This window comes from Vidua chalybeata, chromosome 3, assembly GCF_026979565.1.
Source record: "Vidua chalybeata isolate OUT-0048 chromosome 3, bVidCha1 merged haplotype, whole genome shotgun sequence".
Taxonomy (NCBI): domain Eukaryota; kingdom Metazoa; phylum Chordata; class Aves; order Passeriformes; family Viduidae; genus Vidua; species Vidua chalybeata.
The window spans coordinates 24,596,487-24,613,162 of NC_071532.1; the positions used below are offsets into that span (position 1 = coordinate 24,596,487).

The 16,676-nt window shown below is 36.3% G+C and overlaps 1 protein-coding gene across 12 annotated transcripts in view; it reads left to right on the forward strand.

Moving 5' to 3' along the window:
• Window positions 1-16,676, forward strand: part of USH2A (usherin) — a 374,435-nt gene that overhangs the window by 220,307 nt on the left and 137,452 nt on the right. For all 12 annotated transcript variants that reach the window (XR_008429695.1, XR_008429696.1, XM_053936908.1 and 9 more), the window contains 2 exons: window positions 14,482-14,632; window positions 14,803-14,945. Coding sequence is in view for 10 of the 12 variants with exons in the window: in XM_053936908.1 (XP_053792883.1) it covers window positions 14,482-14,632; window positions 14,803-14,945 (294 nt within the window). In the remaining 2 variants the exon portion in view is untranslated. The remainder of the gene's footprint in view (window positions 1-14,481; window positions 14,633-14,802; window positions 14,946-16,676) is intronic.

Genomic DNA, 16,676 nt, shown 5'->3' on the forward strand with positions numbered 1-16,676 from the left:
AATTATGTTGGAAGAAAAATCAAACTTGAATATGCTAGAATTTTCCCTGTGAGACAGATTTGTTTTCCTGTGTTTCCTAGTATGACATTGTGTGGCACCATAAAATTTGTTTTGAAAGAATGTCCTTTGCTTCAAATTTCAGGTATTTGAGGCATCACATTTTTTTCTCTTTTCCTTCTCCTCCTTCTCATTTTCCTCTCTCTCCCTTCTCTTTTTAGAGAGAAATCCAAGAGAAAGAATCCAAGAGGATTCTTTTGTTCTTTATCTTCTGTGTTAAAAGAAAGTTCTTAGTGAAAAATTGTGACGATATCTTTTCTACAGGTGCTTTAAGGAGAGACCAGGATAGAGCGGGGAGGGGGGAAGAGCTCTCCTGGATCTCTCATCAATGACCCAGCTAATTACAAAGGGTCAGTAGCAAGCCATGTAAATTGGCCATTCCAGTTCCTTTTGTCCAGAAAGATGATTTCATGGGGATATAAGGGTAGGATTCCAAAAGTGCTTGTGTGGGAAACTGGGAGTTTCTGTTCTACTGAAACAGTAATTCTTCTCTAATCTCTGCAGTATAGAACTGGTTGTCATTTTCATTAGTGCTATTTTCTTCTTTTATTCCCCTCTCCCAGGCTGTTCAGCACACATTTCAGGGAGCTCATACTGTATCCATTCTTGATTTTGAGTGGGTATTTTGCATGGCAAGAGACAAAAGAAGTGACATTCCTGAACAGTTGTGTCTTCAAACTCTGGCAGTGGGAGGCACAGAGGTGCCCTCTTTGCTGCTCACTTTCCTCAGTTGCAGCCAGTTGGGGCTCAGCCTAACTCCACACATAAAGGTTGCCTTAAATTGAAGCTTACTGTAAGTCCCTGCTCATAAACCTGAGGAGTTCTGCCAGCAGGCAATGACACTGCAACTATGTCCTTTTCTTCTGATTGCCTCCTTCTCTTTGCCTTTGCAGCCTGTGCTTTTGGGGCTGGGCAGATCTCCCATAGTTCCAGCTGTGGTCTTTCTATGCTCCAGACACAAGGCACCTGCATTTATCAGCTCCTCAGTTCCTTTGTCTCTTCTAGAGCATCATGAAACAGCTGGGACAAGAAGATCAAACCAGCAATTTTTGTTGCCTGGAAGAACATGGATGTGTTTTGCTTGCTTAGGGAGAGAGGCAGATGAGACAGGGAGAACTGTGCAGCAGCTAATTGATCGTCTATAAGCAGGCAATTAACCTCACTGAAGAGGTCTCACTCAGGTCTTTCCAAAACCTTAGCCCTAGAGTGAGATCCAGACTGTACTTAAGAGCTCCTAGAAGAAATCTGTACTAGAGAAGATGCCATGCTGGAAAACTACAGCTTGATCTACTTCAGAAATACCGAAGAATATATAAAAATGAGGGAAATGGGCTATTGTGAAATTTAGAGGTAGATCATTATTTAAAGCTATTACCTACTATCATATTAACCTATTTTAGACCAATTTCAATTGTGCACAAAAAAGGACACAATTTAGAAGAAGTGTGCCAATTTTATATAATGTCAAGCTTATTCATTCTTGGGCTTTTTTTACTTTTGATTTTTCTTTTACTTCTGAGCAAATCTGAACTAGATTTTTCAGTACTGTAACTGAAGTCAGCAATGCTTATGTGGTAAATTAGGCTCTGCTGAAGGAATTCTACAATAAAATGCTGTTGAAATTCCTGGTGAAAACATACAGAAGACATTTGAAAAATCACACCATGAATTTTGTCTTTAGAACCATTTCCCAGATATATGTAAGTATTAGGAACTGGATCAATTTTTGTGTTACTTTGCTGCGATGATTTGCGCTGCTTTTCTAAAAAGCTCATGTCTTTATACTTCCTTTTTTTGGCAACTCCTGCCCCTATAGGTTTTGGAATAAAATTTCATTTTCATTTACTGTCAGCAAAGGCAAATATCTGTGAGTTTTTTCTTTGCTCATTGGTTTGCTAGGTTTTTTTTTGGTCAGGTCATTCTGTATTTTTGCACTTGAAGAATCTAGATTATGGAAGTTAGCCTGGTGATCGTAAAACATTTTGGTAAAGTGGCAAGGTTTGAAGGCTTGACCCACTTTGCACAGTTCAGGAAGTTTTGAAGTTCCTCTGCCTGCAATGAACTCTACACCTCCAGCAAAGTTCTGTCACCCTGTTGCATATTTGGCGTGTTAACATACTGGGGAAAAAAGCTTAATGGGGGGGGAAAGTTAAGGGGTTTTTTAAGACCTTGCTGAGGTTTAAATGTACAGGAAATCAAATCACTGTTCTTTTCCTCTCTTTAGCTAGGGAAAAAATTAGAGATCATCTTTCTTAAACATCATGGCCATAAAAGTGCTTTTGCATTTTTTTGCTGGTTCTATATACAGTTAAAAATTACTCTTAGTAACTACATTTTGTGAGTTTTCTCTGTAGTTTGGAAAAGGATCTGAAATTGAATTAAAAGTATCTGAAACTTTATATCTGAAGTCTTAAAACACTTTGCAGAAAAATAAGTGGTTTTCCTTCATATAGCTAATTATTTGTTCTGGTAGTGTTTTAAGTTTGACTTTTCCCTACTTTTTCTTAGTGTAGCACTCCTCGTTCTGTTACATCTATGTTATTAACTTTAGCTTAGTTGGCTAAGTACCTGAGGAGAAATGAGTTTCTCTATAAAGACAGAAAAAGGGAGAGAAAATGGAAGTTGAGTGAAAATTAGTGACTAGAGTCACCACTTCTCCTCTGGTGCTCCTATAATGTGGCATTGGTGTGTGCTACCCTCTTTCTTTCAACAAAGGCAACTATAAGAGTCTATAGCCCTTAATGGTTGATTCCTGGAATTTTGCAGCTTTTTCTGAATGTTATTTTTGTGTCTACATACATGTGTAGGTGCACACAAAAATGTATATGTTATTTCAGTATATGCATGTTCATGTATAATGATTGCTTTCTGTCTTTTTTATCTTTGGATCTCTATGCAGATCATGCTTTTTCCTCTGACAAAGAAATACTATGCTCTTAGATTAATTCCAGCTGAGTAAAATGAGAGAGGGAATTAATGTATTTCATGTTGCTGGGGGATATGTCCAGTATTGAATTATATTAACCCTTACTGTTTGTATACTGACCTATTTACTTTGATGATTTTTACAAATGTATCTGCTAATTCAGATTTCCAGTAGGCTTCTCAGGTGAGGATTGCTATTCTCATTTTACAGACAGAGAGAGAGGCATGTGTTAGCAACAGAAGGTAAAAGAAAATTTTATATTCCTCCTCATGCTGGAAAGCATAATATACATGTCACAAAGTTTGTCAGCCTTTTTTCTTGTCTCTTAGCTTAGGCTGGGGGATTGCCTCTCTGTGAAAGGTGTCACCATAGTTTAATGCAGCCAGTATGTACAGAGAAAATGCATGCATCAGGTTGACTGAGTTTAGATTATCAAAAATATTCTAATAATATATATATATATAAAGAAAAGAAGTTTAATAACTGAAGAGATGGCATTATATAAAGAAAAAATACTTCTCTATTTTTCTTTATGTTGAAGTTATGAGCACTCTTACATACTAAGTAGCCTATTTGAGAGGGTTATTCATAAGAAATTGATACTGCTGTCCAAAATACTCAACTGATGGCTGTAATCTGAATTAATCAGCTGTAAATTTTCTGCATGGAGGATTCAGCCCTATGTTTGAAAAATTAACAAAGGAGAGGAAGGTTCCTCTGGCTCTTTACTTTTTGTCAAAAGACTGAAGAAAATCTGTATTTTAGAGAGTAAGTATTGCCAAGGTATTTAGCTGAAAAATTCATTTTTCTCTGATGAAAAGTGCATGTATTTTGGGGTGAATGCTCTGCAATGTCTTGTGGCACAGAAGGCAGAGCACATTCAGCCTGGTTTTGGTTTGAATAAAGCACAATGGTGTTAAAATGACTTTTAATCAATTAGGCTACCTGATTTTGAACAAGACGACGGTAGTCGAGGTCTTTTCAGTAAAAATACTTGTGAGCAGATGATTTATTGTTGTATATTGACACACTACCACCAATTCCAGTGAATTTATGTGTTCTTCAGTATTATCTAAGGAAATGAAGCCCAGAGATAATTCATATAAATGGTTTATTTGTTGAAAGTCTCTAGAACAGGGCATTAACTGATGGGTAGCTACTTAATAATGCTGTATGAACATTCCTGTGTGGATAGCTTGGCTATAAAAGACTGTAATCCTTTTACCCTATTCATCAGAGAAGTCAGCTGTATATTTTGAACAGATTACTTCTGTGTGGGAATAGTCTTGCCCGAATTGATTTTTATTCACTGTAAATATTAAATATTTTGCTTCAGTATATAACACCTAGATCATATTTCTCTCAATTGAAATGCTATATTTAGTGGGAAACTATGATGGGTTAAAAACAGTCAGGGATTTCTGCCACAGTTAGGTGAAATGGAGGTGTTACCTTTCATATTCTTTCATAGCTTTTCTTTGTTAGAGCACTGGCTGAAAAAAAAGGAGATCTGGATCATTCATCTTGTCTCCCAGTTGCTGGGCAGTGTATTATTTTCTGGGTTCTTAAGCAGGCAATGCAGAATACTGTCCACCTATCCTGTTGAAACTCTGCTGTTGGGTGTAGGGAGAAGTCTCATTTATTGGGGGAAAAGAGAGCAGATACTGTTGTAACGTGGGGCTGATGACACTTCCCAGGCTGAGGTGAGGGAGTGTGCATGGCAGAAACACAGAGGGCAAGAGGAGAAGATGCTGAGTTCTGTGGTTTATGACTCTGGATGCATGTTGTTCATCAGTGCTGGTGCTCAGCATGAACATCAGAATGTGATCCTATTGCTATTTTCTAATACAGCTTAATTTATTGATACCGCAGCTGTTGGACTGGACCGTAACGTGAAGTGACAGCCATAGCATTGCAGTTGGCATTTCAAGGAGTGATAAGAATTCTTGTTTACTCTGTAAATGCGGTGGTCCAGATTTGTCAGCCTTGGCCTCCTCTGTTACATAAGAGAATAATACACAGTATTTTGTTGTTATTTTTCCTAATTATATCAGTTTTATTTTCAAAACTAAAATTTTGATTGTTCTCTGTTCCATTGTGCGGATTACACCACTGAGAATTTTACACATTGATCAATGGCAGAGTTCGGTTATATAGAAAAAAACCACTCCATACTAGCAATGATGACAGATACAATGAAATTAATTCTTTGCTGTCTCCTTTGATGTACACAGATTTTCCTCATTAATATTGATGGACTTCAGAGTCACAAGCACACGTTGGGGGTGGGGGGAAGGAAGCCCCTGAATGTTGTATTTTACTTTTTGTGGAGCAGACTATATCACTTTATGTTTAAATGTAAGGAAAGCTGCTGACAGTTTTGATATATTAAATTATAACTGAGAACTAATTCAAGGATCAAAGATGCTCTTTGGGAGACATCACTTTACTGGTAGGAAAAATCATTACCTTTTTTCCTAGTCTCATGTATTTGTACTGTATGTCTTAGAAATATCATTCCCTACAGTTTCTGAATCTTGATGTTTAATTTAACGCAAAGGTCTTTGGAGCAGCACAATGGGAGGGGGGCTTCTGTTAGTGAAACCTCGTAGAAGGAAATTGAAATGTACATGTTTTTTCTCATTTATCAAAGAAGTGCAAAAATCTAAACTGACATTTTATATCAAATGAATTATGAACTGTGTACCTCATACCTAAGGGAACAACAGCTAAATTAGACTTTTGTTAAAAAGAGACAGAGAGAATAAAAATAGGCTTTTAATAAAATATACAGTAATTTTTGGTATTTTGTCTGAATCTGACATATACTATACTTTGCAGAAGAAAACTAGAGAATATAGGCTACTTCAAAGTCTATATGCTTTGAATTCCATAGAGTGAATTGAGAAGCAGGTTAAGATGACACACAGACCAGAGTTTCTACTTAATAGATATTGTTGCTTTGGTATTTTTGTTTTCAGCCTTGTCCAACTCAGGTGAACAGGAAAAGTTAATATGCTTTTTAATAGCATGAAGATTAGAGCAAAGTAGTGTATTGTTGAGGGGGGGTTGCTAGGGTTTTTTTTGGTTAGTTGGGTTTTTTTTAAATTCCATTTGTGAGAATGTGGTTGCTACTGGAACAGACTTCCAGGGAGCAAAATTTTACAAGACACTTGATGGAACTTTAAGAAGACAATTTTCAAAGACGTATGCACTTGGTATTCTACCGACATGACTTCTACTGTCTTGAGGTGAACAATACTTCTTCCAAGCAAAGACAAGACTCCCAGTCTGTAAAGTTAGAGTTTTTGACTCATTTTGATACTGAGTCAGTCTTTTTGTGATTACCATATATATAATAAAGAATTAAGTAGTAGCTGTGAACAAAATTCAGCTCTGTATTGCCTTGATTACTAGGAGCAGAAACTTTAGGGAATCTCTTTTCCGCCTCTTTCTGCAAGTAAGGAAAGAATTTGTGAGATAGAAGTCTGTTCTGGCTGCAGTTGTTTCGTGGCCAAAAGGTAGTCCAGTGACCTGGATCTCACAGATACCTGTAGGATATTCAAGATATAATAAGACTGCACCACCCACTGTGTGTAGTGGCTCCCTAACACCAGCTAATCTGTCATCTTGTCAGATCTATTTTCTATTTATGGGCACTCTCAAGCTTGGTTTCCATCAGAAATGGTAGTATTTCACACCATCCATTATGTACCACAGAGAAATTTATGGATTAAAAATAACCACAGGTAATCTTATTGCAGAGCTAATTTATTTGCCCCCCTGCATTGTTCTCCAGTCTGTACATACAGGGATATATAAACTGAGGCATCAGTCAAAATGCAGATCAACTGGTAGCACTGAGGGTGGTCTGTTCTTTAACAGTCCACCAGCATATCCATACTGCAGGAGTGCAGTATGAAAAGACTTCTTATTTAATGAGACTTCTTATTTTGTAAGAGCATTCACATATTTTCCAGTATCCCATTTTCTTTACCATTCAGCTGAGGTTGCTGTATTTTCTTAGTTTCTTTTGCCACGTTGGATGGAGATATAGAATCATAGAATCATTCGGGTTGGAAAAGATCTTTAAGGTCATCAAGACCAACCATTAACCTAACATGACCAGGTCCACCACTAATCTGTGTCCCTAAGCACTCCATCTGCACATCTTTTAAATACCTCCAGGGATGGTGACTCCACCTTGTCCCTGGGCAGTCTGTTCCAATGCTTGACAGCCCTGTATAGCTAATAATCATCTGCAGAAGCCATATCCACTTGTTCAAGTAGAATGGTGCTTTCTGGTTTTGAATATCTGGCGTTATCCTTTTTCCTTCAATCATAGAATAAATCAATATTAAAAATTAATTTTTAAGAGATTATGCTTCAGAACAATGCATATGCTTCCTGTAACATCACCACCTCTGTGCCTTTTTCTTTTTCTTTTATCTTTCTCTTCTTCTATAATGTTAGAATTTCCATTAAATAAATTATTAGGCTGAAAAAGAGTTAACTGGGAAATCAGCTTGTGCCATCTTCTTTCCTCAAAATTATAAGTTATCTCATTTTCAGTAAGCATTTGTTTTTTCTGATAGAGATTTGAAAACTTTTTTGCAGAAGTTTAATCCCGTTGCTGTGTATCCTCTTTCCCAGGACACAAATTTCTGTGTATCCTGGGAAACATTCTCTGTCTTTGCAAAACTTCTGCAAAGCTGAAGATTCTAATGTGTCTATCTTTATGGTTCTTTTAACTACATGGGTTTAAAATTTCTTCCCTGGGCTTTTCCCAACCATGAGCAATAAAATTTGGGGGTTTTTTGTTGCTTTTGGGGAGTCTCAGTATTTCCAGAACAATCTAAGAACTGTTTAGTTTCAAACAAGAAGCTACAAACTTAAAAGCCACCCAGTAGTACTCTGAAATTCTGGCATCAACATTAAGAAAGAGACTTTATTTAGCCAAGAGTCCTCACCAGCAATCACCAGAGATGTTGCCATCAGTGTGGAAGGTACCGTGCTTGCCTCTGGTTATATCTCTCTGATGCCAGATAGTAATTATAAAGAAAGCTGTAAGATTTTGAAGATGATGTCAAATTCTTTCATCTTTTTCCTTTGAAAAAACAAACAAACCTAAACCCAAAACTGCTAAACAACCAACTACAAAAAAGTCCAATAATAATAATAATAATAATTGCAATCCAAAAAAACCTCCTGAACTTAATTTCTAAAGCTACTTCATGCAGGAAGCTGAAGTTGATGCATGATGATAGACAGGATCTTATTCCCACTGCTCTTGGCACATCTGTCCCCGTAAGTTAAAACAGGCAGATCTGATAGTTTCTTAAAGATATTTTACAGAGATATTTCATTTTCCAGTAGCCAGAGTCAGTTAACCAGCAAGAGCTCTTTGTTTGATTGCAGTTTCTGCCTGATTTTGTAAAACCATTCCTTATGGTTTTTTTTCATAGTATTTTTAAAAAAATTAATTTTGTTATATGGCAGTTACTGGCTTGTCATCCTTTTGAAAGGTCCTTTTGAATAATTAGTTTTACTGGGCAGTTATAAATTCTAGCCAATGTCCTTACTACAGGTATTAAAATAATTAATCATTCAGCTAATTGCTTATTGGCATTCTTTTGTAGCTTTCAGAGTTTAGTAAAGTTCTTGCTGAGTAAGATGGACAAACTTCCACCTAACATTTTTATATTGTTGACCTCAGTGAAATGTAACATTTAGGAAAGAAGTATCTCGCCCAGGTTGCAGGTGTTGAGGTTATACATGAAGAAAAGTTCATTAAAATGAGGGGAAGGTCTGATTGTTTTAGTTTTTGGTTCTGGGTTTTTTTTTTGTTTGTTTGTTTTGTTTTGTTTTTTGGTGGTTTTTTTTTGTTGTTTTTTTTTGCTTGTTTGTTTGGTTGGTTGGTTTGTTTTTGTTTTTTTTTCTGGAAGAGTATTAATGAAGAATAAGTAAGCCTGCTTTGGGATTTCAAAAGACAATTGTCTTAAACTGCGTGTCTGCAGGTCATGGAGTAAAGCCCAAGTTGATTTTTAGGGCCCTACCAAAATTATGCTCTGCAGCTAGGAATACCAAATAGTGAAAGTGTAGAAAAATCCACAGTTAGAGCTTACATACTCAATCCAGATAAAGATTAATTTTGGATATTTTTCAAATATCTTATTTTTATTTTTCTTAATGATATTGTGACATACAGGTTACATTAAGAATTAATGCTAAAATGATCATCTGAATAGATTTACAAAGCCGTTTATTTTCAAATGAAATTACTATGACAGCAGAAAGCAGAGGTATAAAACAGGATAGATCATGAAGAGAGAACAAGATATTTGTGTACCCTGTTTATATTATACTTCTGAAAAGAAAATTTCACTAACATGAGGTATGAAAAAGTTTGGATTTCCTCTAAGTTTACAAAAGCTTTAAGCTACTTCTTTATATCTCTCAATTTGCTTTTTGCTAAATCAGAGCTTCCTTTCTTCCCAAGACAAATGTGCCAGAGAGGGGATAGCAAGAGGGCCACCGTAAACGTTTCACATTATGCATTCCAAAGTGCAAGGATGCATTCCAAATGCAATTCAATGCAAGGATATGCATTGAATAAGGGTGTATTGTCCTTGGTATATGTATTGTTGGGTGGAGCTATATCTGTAACTGAAAATAACCAGCAGTGAAATTATAAAATTAGAAAGAAAATCCAAAAATGTTCTATTCATTCTCTAGTCACTGAGAGTGGGAGAAATAATATGCTTGTACATATATATTAAATGAAAAAAACAGGAACAACTCTTATATTTGGTATACGCTGAGAAGGAAAAATAATGGGGAAAGAGTTAAAAACCAAACCAGAGTAAACTTTGCTGAACCTGTGAAGATAAGAAATAAAAAAAAGCAATCTGCTTTGCCAAGAGATAAAGGTTTATAACTAGCATGCTGTTCTAGTGATGACATATGGCCCAGCATCATATCCTGTCTTTCTCTGAAATGAAACTAAAACACATGCTCAAGTTGAGAATTATGGGGAGTGCAATGACTGGAATTATTTGGACTGAGCAAACCACTAGATAACAAGTATACCTGCAAAAATCAGAAGAAACAAATGTCGAAGTGCAGAACGTATTGCCATAAAAAGTGCCATAATAAGATGATCTCAGTATGGGCACCTAAAATAGAAAATGAATCAGGAGTACCTACCATAAGATAAAGAAACAGGGTTTGTGAATTGAACCTGGAAAAGAGGAAGAGTAGTCATGACAGAGCAAGACACTCATCTAAAGGCAGTCTGAGTGGAACTTTTCCTTGCTATTTTGGTGCATATGCTTAAGAGCCTAGTTTACTTCTCCCCTATAGTTAAATCCCTGCAGCTATCATTTGCATCCATATGTATGAAATATATTTTGATAAGATACAAATGCTAAACATTTTATATATGCAGATGTGGCAACTTATAGAATTACATATTCATAGCTCTAAAATCTTCTAGATGCCTATCTGGAGATATTATGGATACATTGGGGTCAGTATATCTGATCATTATTAAAAAGGGTGCCACTTCAAAGTTGGTGTGAGTTTGTACCAATTTTATAGATATGTAATCAAGCTCTGCTTTTCTTCTGGCTTTTCTTCTTCTTATGAAAGGAGACATTTTTATAATTAAATAATCATTTATTGTCCTAATAGTAGTTCACCTTTTAATAGTCCTACTTTCTGAAAGTCGTCTACTTTCAGAAAATTTACATTTCAGATAAATCCTAATGATAAATATAATGAATAGCTCTCAGAAAAAAAATATGCTTTCAACATGGAATAAACATTTAAGTACAATAATTTCACATGATTGCTGTCCTAAAATAAACAAATACTTACAAAGCTGACTATTTTTGCACATGTTATTTAAGATAAAGAAATTGAAGCAAAAAGTTGAAACACTTTTCAAAGGCTGCTTAGCACATTACTGGCTGAAGAGGGATCAGATCTTTCTCAATCCATCTGCATGTACCTGAGTATTTGGAATACAATATATCATTGTCATCTTGAAACAATCTTCAGTTTTTATTCTTTTGTGGAACTATTTATTAATTATTTGATTAGAATTGACATCTGATTAAATATTTTATTCTGCCTTTGTAGTCTCTTGATATACAAAGCATGACTTTCTGCCCTGCTAAGTGAGGATTTACTGGGCTAGATGTTGATTCAGTAGGTTGCAAGTGGAGTGCTTCCCCCCTGAGGGTCATATTAAAGCTCGAGGGGAGATTTTTGAGCAACACTGCATCTTAAAGATGATATATCAAGCTGATAGATACATGGCTCTTCTGTTGAGAAATTCACAGTAGAATTATTGCTTGTTGCCAGTTATTACTTGGGTAGTGAGGAGTCTCTTGGGGATATGGATTGGATAAAAAGGGTTAAGCTGGGGGAAATGTTACACTGAAGACCTTGGTGATGAGGAATGCTTGAAATAGTCAGAGGATGTTTTGTGTGCAAATTAGAATTACCATTTTGGGGGGTAAGTGCTCTGCTGTTTTAATGAGCAAATCGTGATTAGTTTAATAGAGCACCTTTCTCATTATGACTCAGCAGAGACTTGACAATTTATTTGCTGTACCCTCCTGCCCCATTCCTTTGGAGAACACTCACTAGTACATTGCTGAGGAAATTCACTGTGGGCTACAGGAAGCCATTCAGGTAAATACAATTGCTGTATATTGAAACATGTTGGTTTGAAAGTAGTGGGCTTGGCTTGTTCTACCAACAAGACTCAGGGTCAGGCGACTTTCACAGTAGAGATTTGTCCAAATTTTCTGCTCGTCCCTATGCTGTGCTTTTGTTGGTAGAAGAGATTTGAACATTTAGCTGAGATTACCTACGCCATTAAAATAACATCCAGACTGTGGAATTGTTATTGACATTTAGACAGCTACATCTTTGTTTTTTGATGAACATTCCTGTATCACTATAATAGCCACCTCTATACATACATAAAGCTTAATCTGAGCTTTTACTTTGTAGATCTCAGAGAGCTTTACAAAGAAGGATAAGTATTATTATCTCCATTTAACAGATTGGTAAATGAAAGACAAAGGTGAAGTGATGTGTCCTGACAGAGCTGCAAAAAAATTTAACGCTTTTGCTTCCTCAGTGAGTTGCCTCACACTGTCCCCTCAATAACGTGAACTTTGACTTCCTGGCCAAATTACTAGGTCGGCTAATTAGATTCATTTTTAGTTGTAGCCTTTTTTGCTGTGTAGAATTTCTTTGTGAACTTTAAAAACTGGCGTATTCTAATCTGCAGACAGTTTAGTTTCAAATTAAGTAGTACCCAGCTTTGAAGGGATATTGATTCTTTCTGTTGGTGTCAGCTTAGAAAAACACTTAAAAACCTTGAACTAAAAATTTTTAGTTCAATTGCGTTATCTTTCTTGTGCTGTCTTGGTTTGACTTCAACTTCAGGAATCACCTTATATAGGATGCCAAAATAATACATGATGATCTGTGAGTACTGCCCTTTACATCCACAAGTTTTAAAACCTTCTGTCGCGCAACTTAAACACAGCTCTGCTTATGTTGCTGCTAAACAAAACAATGTTATGTAAGGTAAATAAATGTGTTCTCCATTTTACTGCGAGACTGAATGTCATGTGCAGCAACATTTGGTGTGCAAATACTTGTTTTTGATATCCTCAGGAGGGATATTGGGGCTGTTTAAGTTGAGCCAGCCACCTTCTTCCCTCTGAGGTGAAGTGCTCCCAAGCTCTTTATAGGCCTTGAAGGTGTTGGCATGGGATTTGCAGACCATGAATTATGTTTGTCTCAGAGATTTTCTGGATTTGGAAACAGGAGGATTTTCAGGTTTACTAGGGATTTACCAGAGCCTTTTTTCCTAGATGTAGACAACAGCAGCAGGAAGGGCCATCCAAACACAGGCCCCCATATTATATGTTTTCTTTTTCACAGTGACAGAGAGGAGCAGAAGGGAATGAGGGAAGCTGGAGGTTCTCTCCTACTTCATCTTGTCCTGAGAACAACCGGGAGGGCTGTAGGACTAGGGGCCAACTGTCAGAAGTACGTGATAACTCCAGTACCCCAGAAGCCAGCTTTTAGTAAAAATTTTGTATGAGAACTGACAGACCTTGAAATTAATAAAAAAGTATGGAAACATATGGAAAAAGTTTCTTAGGTTGGAGCAGGACATGTTTTATGCCTTTCCCTGTAATACAGTTTAGATCTAGAGATGAAAAATGTTGAAGTGCCCCAGATATAAGTATAATCAGAGTAAAAATATCAGAGTCTGTTAATGTATATATCAGTATAAATAAAAACTATTGTATGTGACTGATGTCTTTCTTTTTCAGAGTTGATGCATCCTTTCACCTGTCTCAGGGAGAGAATGACTCAGACAGTGTATCACAAAGTCTGTTTCTCCCCTCTTAGTAACCACCTCATACACAGGTGGTAAATGAAAATCATAAAGCTTACTGTAAATTACTGTTTGCTCATCTTAAAACTTGCAACTTAGTCCCTGAGGCTTACAACTACACTTTAAGTTAGAGATCTGTGAGACTGGTTTTTCTTCAATAGAGACAAGAAGAAAATAACAGCAATGAAAAAGGATTTCTGTTGGAAAGACCAAAGGAAAAAAAAGCAAATTATAACTACTGGACCATGAAAAGCAAAACTATTATACAAGAGTATAAATGACAAAGGCAGTAACTTTCCAGTGTTTTAACTCTAGAAAAGAGCTACAGAGATATGGCTACACATGTGTTGTATATAAAAGTTACAGATGTGTTTAAATACATAAAGTTTCTTAACAGATTGATCTCTTTTTAAAGAAAAAGCAAAGCCATAAACTCACAGGTGTAAATTGTCATAGTTCTTTTTACTGCATGCAGTGAAATTTGCAGCAGTTAAAGGTCATTGGTGGTGTCATTACTGACACATTTTGATCTGCAGTTGCTTGGACTTCATAAAAATTAATTTCCTTAACAAAACACAGACTGAAACTTCAGCGAATCTATTTTGATTTCTACCTAAAGATGTTCTTAACTTAAAATTTCTTCTGTTTTCTTTTTAAATTATTATTTATTTGTAAGGGTGAGAAGGTATCTGAATGATAAGAAGTCTGATCAATGTTACTTATGCTGGGTAACTTATCTATGAGCATTTCCGTAGCTTCTCAGGGTGGCAGAGCTGGGCACAGGGAGAAGTAGATAATATCTGAACAGGTGGTAGAAAATATGTTGCTTCTGAATTACTTTTGGTGTTTGGAGGTTTGCTTTTAGCAAGATGATATTCACGTATTGGAAAGAAGAAAATTAAGAATCAGCATTGTTCAGTAGTGAAAATGTTAAACTAAATGGACCATGTTAACATTACTGTTGATCCTGAGGAACAGTTTTTCCAGTATATGGAGCATTCTGTTTCCACACGGCATATGTTCTCCATGGTTTTCTCTGCTCTAATTCATCCATGTTTTTCAACAGCTCCAGATGGCGTGATGCCTCCAAGGCTTTCATCTGCCACTCCGACCAGTCTTCAGGTTGTCTGGTCTACACCAGTTCGCAACAATGCCCCAGGCACGCCCAGCTACCGACTCCAGATGCGGCGGCGGCGTTCTGCTGGTGACATTTTAGAGTACGCAGAGCGCAGCAAGGCCACCATCCACTGCTGAGCAAGAAAAGTCCCCTTTCCTTGAACACAGCTCACCTTTAGGGTGGCTGGTCTTGTTACAAGACAAAATGTTTTAGTCTTTCTTGACATGCTGGAATGTGTTCTGAAGTAACTCGTGCTGTTTTTCTTTGCAGTTTGCATCCCAGCCCTACTGCTTCCTTAGAGCACAGGGTCGGAGACCTGCAGCCCTACACTGAGTATGAGATGAGAGTGGTTGCCTCCAATGGTTATGGCAATGCTTATAGCAACTGGACTTCAATGACTACAGCAGAGGACAGTAAGCAGTCAGATTTATTTAGCTCCCTTTAGCAGAAAATATAAATAACAGTCCAGCTGCCATTGTACTTAATTTCTTTATCTAGCTTTCTCAGTTGTATAGCAGTAATATATTTCCTTCCCTAGTATTAACTTGAAGTAAAAACTCCTAAAGGTTCAAGTATCTGTTGTCTTACATATTCATTTAAAAATATGGATATTTACATACATATTTTTTGAAGCAGTATCTTATTTCTGTATAAAATATCCCTCCAGCAATATATAGTTAGTTTAAGATACACTGGTAAGTAAAGCTTTATAAGTGGTGTTCCTTTATGTTCAGGGACTTGATTCTGATTTCAGAGAAAATGAGTTGAAGATAATAGTGTATGACAATTGTCTTATCTCTGTGTTGAGAATACTCAAGGTACCAAATAACTTTTCATTCCCAGTGATCTTTGTTAATTCAAAGGAGTGGCCTACTGATCTGAAATTGGGTTTGTCATTGTCATCACTTTCATTGTTAATAGTTCTATGTTCTCCAGACTCACTCCCCACAATTTTTTCAACAGTCCGTTGATTTAGCAGCCGGCTGTCAGTGTATAGGTACGACCAGTTAGTTGACACGATAGGATTTTGCACCTGATTAAATATGTAAGCAAAAACGTATGACAAAATTTGAGTTTGTTGTTTGTAATACAAATAGAAAACATACAATTTCCAGTTTTTTTTTCTTTTTTTAAGAAACTGAGCTGTTAGTTTTCTTAAAAAAGGTAGCAGGATATCTAACATTGACAAATATTCAGTGTTGGTGACTCAACTTGATACTAGTCCTTTCTCTAAATATTCAGCTGTCTATGTTCTGAAAACATAGAGCAGAAAATTTTAAAATTTTAAATTAAAAAAAATTAAAACATTTTTTCTTTGAAGCTGATAAAATGATTCACAACAGAAATTTATTTATCTGATAAATTCATTTAAGCTCCAAAGGTATTAATCTATGAACATCCTACCTATAAGTAAATGTAAGTTCTGAACTTGGTCTTTAGATACCAGAGCTGTGTTATCTACCTGTGGCAATTCTTGTTGAGATTCAGTTATTTCAGTACATTGTTTGCTAACAAAAGTGCATACAATACTATTGAACTTCTCTGTATTCATAGTCAAAATGCAACCAATCTCCTAAGACGATTTTGTTCAAATTACAGTAAGTATTTAGCTCTGGTCTGATAGTTCACATAGTGTTTATTTTCGCATACAAGGAGGACAGAGGTATCATTTCAAAGGCATCACTTGTTACTGATATAAAAATTATTTTTGTGCTAAGTAGTAGGTGTACAATTTTAAAATTCTCTTTTGAGGAGTTAGGGGTAGGGTGGAAAACCCACACAGGAGATGCAACAGTATCCAACAGCCCTCATCATTTAAAAAAACCACCCAACTTTCAGTGGTGACCGAGGACTCTGTGGTGTCATAGTGGAGAGCTGCCATCTGTGAAAGGATATTCAGCTCAATTGCTTAAGACTGAATGATTGTCATTGGGTCTAAGCAGTATTTTTGTCAAGGTTTCAACATGTTTCTTATGAAACCGCCTATACTGACAGTTTGTTGCAGAAGTACATTTAATTCCTGGCCCTGCTAACCAACAGACTTTGAATTTTTAAAGTACAATTTAATACTGGAAATTTCCCTATTGAATTTTATTCTGTAAATATATGTCTTTTTTGTCTCACCAAAGCATAAAGTATCTTTA